The sequence below is a fragment of the Triticum aestivum genome, chromosome 2A (assembly GCF_018294505.1).
Source record: "Triticum aestivum cultivar Chinese Spring chromosome 2A, IWGSC CS RefSeq v2.1, whole genome shotgun sequence".
Taxonomy (NCBI): Eukaryota; Viridiplantae; Streptophyta; class Magnoliopsida; order Poales; family Poaceae; genus Triticum; species Triticum aestivum.
This window is the reverse complement of record NC_057797.1, coordinates 753,779,617-753,788,568: the sequence shown is the minus strand read 5'-3', so window position 1 is coordinate 753,788,568 and position 8,952 is coordinate 753,779,617. Positions and strand designations below refer to the sequence as shown.

General features: G+C 50.9%; 1 protein-coding gene across 1 annotated transcript; it reads right to left on the bottom strand.

Annotated features, from left to right (window-relative positions):
- Positions 1-827: 827 nt before the first annotated feature.
- LOC123186458 (pectinesterase inhibitor 8) lies at positions 828-1,696 on the bottom strand. The gene has a single exon (XM_044598220.1). It carries the CDS (start codon positions 1,571-1,573, stop codon positions 1,043-1,045), a length of 531 nt encoding a protein of 176 aa, XP_044454155.1. The 5' UTR covers positions 1,574-1,696; the 3' UTR covers positions 828-1,042.
- Between the last annotated feature and the right edge of the window lie 7,256 nt (positions 1,697-8,952).

The following is an 8,952-nucleotide window of genomic DNA, read 5'->3' as shown; positions in this document are numbered from 1 at the left end:
TATCATTCTAATATTTAAAAAGAAGAGATCTTTAGATACATACAATAATAAAAAGCATCTTGGGATATTCTGGCCGTAGCTTTCCCTCGCGGATATTGACGCTGGCAAGAAAAGGGCTTTCCTTTGCTTGCCGTAATGTCTATCCTACCATTCTTTCTTCCTTCATTGATGGATGGGTACCCTAGTGAAACGTCCACTAGGCAGGTCATTAGGTCTAGTTATTCTACAGCACTTTTCCTGTGATATTTTCTGCATCCGGACGTGCCATGCCACAGTAATGTGTCTTCCTTGCATTTTACATGTGGTTGTCCTCGCCAGAGTGTAGATAGACATAGACGCTTAGATACATACTCTAACCCTATGAACGCCATGCACACACACATCATATTTGTATAAGCAACTTTGAGAGACAGACCGCCAGATACATATTAAATGTTATATATCTAGCACTATACTAGTATCATCCTATTTCTTTGACATATCCTATTTCTATACGTATTTTAGTTTAGATACATTTATTTTTATCATTCCGCCCATAAGTATTTTTTGACGGAGGAAGTATCATGCATGACAATAATAAGGTCACCATGATACCAATCTAGAATATTATGCCTTGTGAAGATAGTATTATACACTAGTATCATATGTATGATACTAGTATAGTGCTAGATATATACAATTGAGCGACAAGTTTTTTTTAGGACGGAGGGAGTATATGGTAAGTCCGTTGTGAGCAGCCAACACCCTACACACAGCCGGTTCCCCTCTCTATCCATAACACCTACCAGTACGTGGCAGCTGGCGCCCGAATTGTCTTTCAGTTGAGATTTCATGAAACAAGCGACTCCATTAATTAGATCAAAGAGATACAAAAGCATTTTATTCTCTTCTGGAGTGAATGATCGCTACATCACTGTAGAACGTTTTAGTATCAACCATCAGCCTGACGCACATGCAAGCGTAGGTGTAGGTGCATGTGCATGCATGACACGACGGTCGGCCGATCGAGCAAGCAGCATTACAGGCAACACCGCTCGCTCGTTCACTTGATGAGGCCGGTGATGGCTGTGCAGAGGATGGCCATCTGCACCGCGTCCGCGCTCTGCCTCGCCAGCGGCGACGGGACGACGCCGGCCCGGGCAAAGGCCTCGCCGCACCGGCGCATGAGAGGCGCGGCCTCGCGTGCCTTGTCTTTCCCCGCCGCGTAGTCGCGCCTGTCGATCCCGTCGTAGGCCTCTGCGAACGCGGACCCCATCCTGCCGTAGAGCGCCTCGCACCGCTCCAGCGGCGCACGAACCTTGCCCCCAGCCGCTTTCTTGGCGAGCATGTGCTTGATGTCGTAGACGCCGTTGCCGGCGAGGAGGACGCCTACGTCGGCGGCCACCTTGGCCAGGCCCCACGTGTCCGCGTCGAGGCTGTCGTGGTGCTGGCTCAGCCTGGACACGCAGAAGTGGTAGTCCACGCGCCTGTCGGCGCCCGCGGCCGCCCTGCACGTCGTCTCCGTTGTCGCGCCCACGCCGCCGAGCAAGAGGACGGCGGCCGTGAGAATGTGAGCAGCGGTAGATGGCCTCATCGCTGTTGCTGCTTAGCTTTGTTTCACAAATTCGAAGTGAACGGGCTACTGCCGGTGATATAGGCCCCTGTTTGGTGATACTTTTGGCAAAGGGTACGTACGATTCAGCCGACTGATTGTAGTGCGCTTGTCGGGCGCCTGCGGCATCTTGTTTCTCGACGCACAGCGTGCTCAGGTTTGCCTGCTTTGTTACGTGTGGTCCCATACAGACACATGCGCTGCCGTCGACGGATGTGTACACCAGATTACTGTAAACATGAGTGGCCCAAGCCAACCGCGGTGGACAATTTCTTATTATCATCTTTGCCTTTTACTCCCTTCCTTCGTCCCATAATATAAAAGGGTTTGACACTATTGTGGTGTTAAAAACGGTATTATATTAAGGGATAGTGAAAGTACCTATTATTATAACCCTCATTAGTTATATTATAAGAGCTACTCTACGGTTGGTGGTCAGTTTCCTATGATGCCGCTTGTATGTACTCTCTCCATACCTAAATACTCCCTCCGTTCCAAAATAGACACATACGCTATTAAAAGTTAGTACAAAGTTGAGTCATCTATTTTGGAACGGAGGGAGTAGAAGTCTTTTATTTTTTTAATATAAACTGTATACACATGTATATAGACATAGTTTGAAATGTAGGTTTATTAATTTTGCTTTCTATATAGTTCATATTAAAATCTCTAAAAAGACATATTTAGAAACAGAGGAAGTACTAGAGTTGCTACTTTAATGTTGACTCCAAACTTGCTAAGAGCAACTCTAGCAGACCCCGCATCCCGCTGGTTCCGTAAAACGCGTTTGCAGTTCGCGGAAAACCGTTTTTGCGGGCCGACGCGGGCGGTCACAGATGCAGAACCCTCAAACGGACCCGTAAAAAGCATATTCCCGGAATATGCTTTTTTACGGGCCGGCTTTGCTGGGTCTGCTCTTTGCGCCGCTGCATCCCGCACCTCATCGGCTCGCCAACATCAAATCCAACATAATACAACAATCGAAAGCAAAACTAAATTATTCAAATCAAACATAATACAATAATCATCCACATTACAAACAATTATTCAAATGCAATACAAAAGTTGTCATGAATACAAATAGCAATGAATACAAAAATGAGTCACTGTCTTGCCCTTTGCCAATGGTGCTCAGTGAGATCTTCCTGAAGTTGAAAGTGGGTGTTTGCATTTTCAATCTCCTTGTATGTTTGAAGAAAAGCTCTAATGCGGTTAGGGTCTCTAGCTGGTTTGACACGACTACCCACATTGTCATAGAAGAATTTCATGTTCATTCCTCTCTCATATTCAAGAATCATATTGTGCAGGATAACATAGCATGTCATGATATTTTTCAAGGTTTTCTTATTCCAAAAACAAGCAGGACCACGGACAATGGCAAACCTAGATTGCAAAACACCGAATGCTCTTTTAATGTCTTTTCGGGCGGCCTCTTGCACCCTTGCAAATTCACATTGCTTTTTAGTTTTTGGTTCTTTGATGCTTTTGACAAATGTGCACCAAGGAGGGTATATACCATCAGCAAGATAGTACCCCTTTGTGTATTCATGCCCATTGATAGTGTAGTTGCAAGCAGGAGCATCACCACTAGCAAGCCTAGCAAACAAATGAGACCGTTGCAACACATTGATATCATTGAGAGTGCCCGACATACCAAAAAAGCAATGTCAAATCCATAAATCATCGGATGCTACGACCTCAAGCACAATTGTTGCATCACGAGACTTGCCACAATACATTCCTTGCCATGCCTTGGGGCAATTTTTCCAAGTCCAATGCATACAATTAATGCTACCTAGCATGCCAGGCCAACCTCTCCTCTCATTAGTTGCCATCAATTTCTTTGTGTCATCTTCGTTGGATGCCCGAAGATACTCAAGACCAAAGACACGGATGATCACCTTTTACAAATCTACGCACAGACTCAATTGTTGTATCTTCACCAATACGAAGGTACTCATCGGCATAGTCAGCCGGAACACCATATGCAATCACCCGCATTGCCGCAGAGATTTTTTGATATGCACTAAATCCCTTTAAGCCCGCATCATTTCTTCTTTGAGTAAAATACCGGCAATTTGCCTCGCAAGCTTGAACAATTTTTACAAAGAGGGATCGGTGCATTCGGTACCTTCTCCGGAAGAGGTACGGTGGATACGTTAGATTCTCCGCGAAGCAGTCTTGCATCAATATCTCGTTTCCAAGATGACTATTCCGGGGAATGCAAAGACGCCCGAAGGTCAATCCTCGCCTCCTCTTCCTGTTCTCGTCTTCGTGCTCCTTCACGGCAAGTGCCATGACCAACGTTTGCTACCGAAAATTCGCAAGCATGGTCTCAACATCCGAGTCTTCCGAATCGAAAGAATCGGAGAGCAAGAACTTCTCGCACGGGCTCAACTCCATCTACATGCGCACCGGCGCGTCAAATTAACTAAACCTAGATTGCAAAAGTCACAACAAAACGCACTAACCGGTGGCGGACGCGGCGGGTGATCCCAGGCGGTGACGAGGAGGCGGGAACGACGGTGGTCGATCCACGGCGGCGACAACGACGAGGGCGGCTCTTCTCGCCGGATCCGGGGGGGGGGGGGGGGTGCAGCGTCTCAGGGCGGGAGGGTGTGCGTGGCCCCATGGACCGATATCGCCCGCGGATTTGGCCGAAAATCGCCGGCGGCGGGCGGGCGGAAGCAAGGGCGGTCGGCAGCGGAAGGAGGGGGGACGCGCGCCGGCTGAAATGTCCGTCCCGCCAACTGCTTCTCTGTGATGCAGGGCACCGCAGTCGCGATGGGAAAACCCGCGTTTTCCTGGGTTGGGGTCGGGATTTTGCCGCGCCCCCTAAATTTTTTTGTGAGCCGGGGCGGGATGCGGGGTCTGATCGGGCTGGTTTTTCCGCCCTGACCCGTATTTTGACGGTTATTTTACGGATCGAACGGGATGCGGGGTCTGCTAGAGTTGCTCTAAGTCAAGTTTATGGTTTGGGGCTGGCCGGCATTTGTGATTTTACTGTCTAAGGCAAGGTGAAGATGTATGTGTCATGCAAGGGAGGTTATTGGAGGTAGCGCATCGAAGAAGAATAGTGAAAGATAGTTTCTTTTTTCTTTTTTTGAGTTTGGAACATTTCATTCCATTAAGCAACGCGCCGAACAAAATCGCTGGCAATGAAAGACTGGGCAAAGGTAGGGGCTTGACCCGGCCATACAGCTTGGGGCTCGAGCTCCATCTTTGACCCATACAACGCTAAAGCGTCTTCAACCTTGTTACAAGCCCGCCTGCAATGAACAGTATCAAAAAAGGTGAAGTTTAACAAAGAAAAAGCTTTGATCTCCCTAAATAAGACACCATTTGGAGCGAGGTCGTAACTCGAAATCTTGATCGCCTGAACAAGTAGTAAAGCATCAGTTTCCACCACCGCACGACTAATGCCCAGTTCTTGCGCTTTGTTCAGTGCATGGATGCAGGCCTCAGCTTCTGATTGGACTGCATCAAGAACATGGTGTAGACACCCAGCAGCAGCCACAACTACGTCACCTTCATGGTCCCCTATCACATATCCCCATCCTCCAGATGTTGTTTCTTTACTGAAGCTGCCATCAACATTTATTTTGAGTGTGCCCTCACTAGGTTTAGTCCAGCCTTCCGCCATCTTTGTTGTAGCCTTTTTCTCTTTTCCAAAGTATTTTTTATACTCACCTGCTGTACTCCTAATTTGCCAGAGCAAAGCATGGACATCAATTCTTTTGTTTTCGGTCCTGTGCTTGTTTCTAGCGTTCCACCAAGTCCATAGCAGTGCAAGTATACTAGTAGTTTGGTCAAGAGTGCCTTGCAATAAGATCTTCACAGCCTCCTTTGGATCATGCAGAACCATGCAAGCAATTCGGACATGTTCCAGTCCCAGCGCTCTCCAAAGTCCAAAGGTACCGTACCTGTTTGCACTGGAACAGTAGGTGGCTCCCATCCTCATCCCATGGGTTGCCGTGAGGGTATGTACAATGGTTGATAAGATAGTCTTATCTTAATTTTTGCATGTAAATTAGAAATGATAAAAAAATATGTCAACAATGGGTCATCTCTTAGCCTTATCTTCGATAATTAGTTGTTCCTAAAAACATGTTGAGACAAATTGTGCTAAGAGATCAGCTCTTGTCTTCTTTTAAATAAGATAAGACAAGCCTTTTCTTATGATTTCTCTCTCCTCCACTTCATCATTTATCCTACGTGGCACTGTTAAGATAGAACCATTGTACATGCCTTGATGGACTCCTGCTGGGGCCGCATGTCCACCAGCGATTTTCCAGACGTGTTATCTTTTAATTAATGACGCCATTGTAACTGAGGGAGCGATTTTGGCGAGATTAATTGGAATGAGAGGATTGCCGTAAATCTCAGTTCAAATATGGCACGGCACTAATGGCTGCTTTATTTCAGGCGGAAAAGACGCTTGGTGATGACGCCTATGCCCAAGGCTCCTGCCTCGCTCTCCTGCCTATAAATATGAGTGGTGTGCTTTGCTTACCTTGCACTACACCAACTTGAGGACATTGTGTTTTGTTTAGAGATAAGTCGCGGACATCAAACATCATAACTAGACCGGCAGCGGTGATTATGTGTGTGGTATTCGTAGTGGTGGTGCCGCTGAGCGCGGTGGTGGCGGAGTTGAAGTGCAAGCCGCAGTTGCTCTCGGCTTTGCGATCCAGCCATCAGAGACGGCACGGCTCCTACGACATTGTGCTGCTCGAACCTCCGAGCGGAGGAGGTGTGCATCTGCAAGTACCGGCAGGATCCGACGTACCGGCACTACACCCCTGGCCCCTACTTGCCAGAGACAATCACCTCATGCGGCATACATCTTGAGTGTCTATTTACATAATACTAGGAATATGTTATTCTGCATCTCTGTTACAATAATAAATGGTAATGCATGCCTAGATTGTTTTCTACTCTCTCCGTCCCAAAATAGATGATCCAACTTTATTAACTTTGTACTAAAATTAGTATAAAGTAGAGTCATCTATTTTGGAACAGTTTCATTGGACTAGTTACTCTCTCTCCCCCCGTGCCGCTCCCACGAGCGGCCCGGGCGGAATCCTAGATCGCCGCCGCCGCTCCCTTCCATCGCCCTCCTTCTCCCTCGCCGCCGCCAGGGGATGCCGCCGGGCAAAGCCCGCGCGTGCGTCGGCGGCGGCGGGGCTCCCTCCCTCCTCACGAGGCTCCTGGGCGACGCGGGACGGTCGGCCCTCGCGGCGGCTCTCGGCTCGGCGGCAGGTCGGGTCACCGGCAGATCTGCGGGGCTCCCCTTTGGTGGCGCCGCGGCGATGGCGGCGGCGTGGTCTGCGCGGGGCGGCGAGGCGCGGACTCCTCCTCCTCCCGATCTGATGGCGCCGCGGTGGCGCCGGCGCTCGGGCGTGCGGCGGGGTCCGCGAGGGTGGTTGGCGCGTGACGTCTCCCTCCCCGATCTGATGGCTCCACGGTGGCGCCAGTGCTCGGGCGGCGGTTGGCGTTGGCAAGTGGTGGCGGGTGATGGGGTTATGTACCTAGGGTAGGGTCATGGACCTGATCCAAGTAACTTACCCTAGGACATCCTTAGAAGAGGTCGCCTTCCAGTCGACCAACGAGGATTCACTCGACTGGCCTGAAGGACTCGACCACGAAGACTCACTCGACCACCAGGAGGTCAAGAGGCACTCTGCACTGCAACGGCCTATAATCAAGTAGACTTTATGATAGTAAAGGCACTTTATGTGGGGCGTTACCAGTAACGCCCCAGACTTAACTCACCTTAAACCCTCTCCTGCGTGGGCTGGCTAGGGTCCTGGCGCACTCTATATAAGCCACCCTCCTCCACAGGCAGAGGGGTTCGGCACCTTGTAATTCATACATTCATAATCCACTCGACCGCCTCCGGGCTCCGAGACGTAGGGCTGTTACTTCTTCCGAGAAGGGCCTGAACTCGTACATCCTTTGTGCTTACAACCTCTCCATAGCTAGGACCTTGCCTCTCCATACCTACCCCCCACTCTACTGTCAGGCTTAGAACCACGACAGTTGGCGCCCACCGTGGGGCAGGTGTTTTAGCGATTTTGTGGAGAAGTTGTGATTCTTCCGAGTACTCTCATCATGGTGTCTGCTGGAGTTTTGGTCAAGGGTCAAGAGATCCGTCTCGGCACTCTCACCTTCATCGCCGACGACTCCGCATGGCTCCAGGAGGCTCCACTCGACGTAGACGCGCTCCCCGTCCGCGGTGCGACGCATTTTCGCGCATGTGTCCGCGGCGTTCTGCTGCGGCAATCGTCGACCCAGTATCGGTCGGCTCCTCCATCGTCCACCCTCCCGGTCTCCCGCCAGCGCAAGCGCTCAGGCCGGTCGAGGCTTCAGCGATGGGTGAGTCACGCGGTGGCTCGCCAATCGGCCACTACACAAGTTGCGGCAATCGAGCCCAACGAACCTCTCTACGGCTTGTTCGATCAGTCGACTGGCTCCGGAGAGACTGCATCCGAGTGCGGAAGCAGTGATCCAGCGGCGGAAATCTTGATGGTCGACGGACCCCACAGCCCTCCTGGCTTCGCCCGTGGTGGTGGAGCAGGTGACGGCGGCGACCCTGCACGAGACTACGAAGAGTACCAGCCCGAGCCACTCGACTCTCTGCAAAGAGAAGAGCTTCGCCGCAGGAACGAGGATCCCCTGCGTATTCCCATCGCAGGAGAAACCCCCGAGGCTCGTGCCTTGGAGGAGGCGCGTCTGGCCAATTTGGCCGAGCGCACTCGACTGGAGAACCTTCAGCGAGCACTCGACGAGCGCGCGCAGCAACGAGTTCCCGACACCAGTCGACGTCAACTCTTCCCGCCGACTCAGGTATATCGAACCCCAATTCAGAATTTAGCAGCTGCGACCCGTATAGCAGAGTCCATTCAGCCTTCGCAGTCGGAAGCTGGCAGAGGTTTGCTGCAGATCAGGGATCTGCTCCGGGCAGCAGGAGATCAGAATTCAGCCGTGTCTCAGTCGCGCAACAGAATTCACAGTCGATCTGTCATTGTGAATACGGTTCAGTCGGCTCACAGCCCCAGATCGCCCCCGCGGCGCGAAGGGCGTGAGAATCGGCGAGATCAATATGGCGACAGACTCGACCGAGATGATAGGCGTCGAGTGCCCTATTCCCCTCCGAGGGGTGGGTCTTACGCTCCTCGGCAGCCAGATGATAGGCGTCAGTACAGTACAGGGCGTAGGGTTCCAGTTGACCCCAGAGAGCCAGGCTTCGACGCGCGATCCATTATCGTGCAAGGGTTGGTCGACCGGAACAGAGCCCATCGAGGCGCACTCGACAAAGATGTACCCACGAGCAGTCGAGTACATGTTTCTGGTCCTGA

Coding starts and splice junctions, on each gene's coding strand:
- LOC123186458 (XM_044598220.1), bottom strand. CDS start 1,573: ATGAGGCCATCTACCGCTGCTCACATTCTCACGGCCGCCGTCCTCTTG.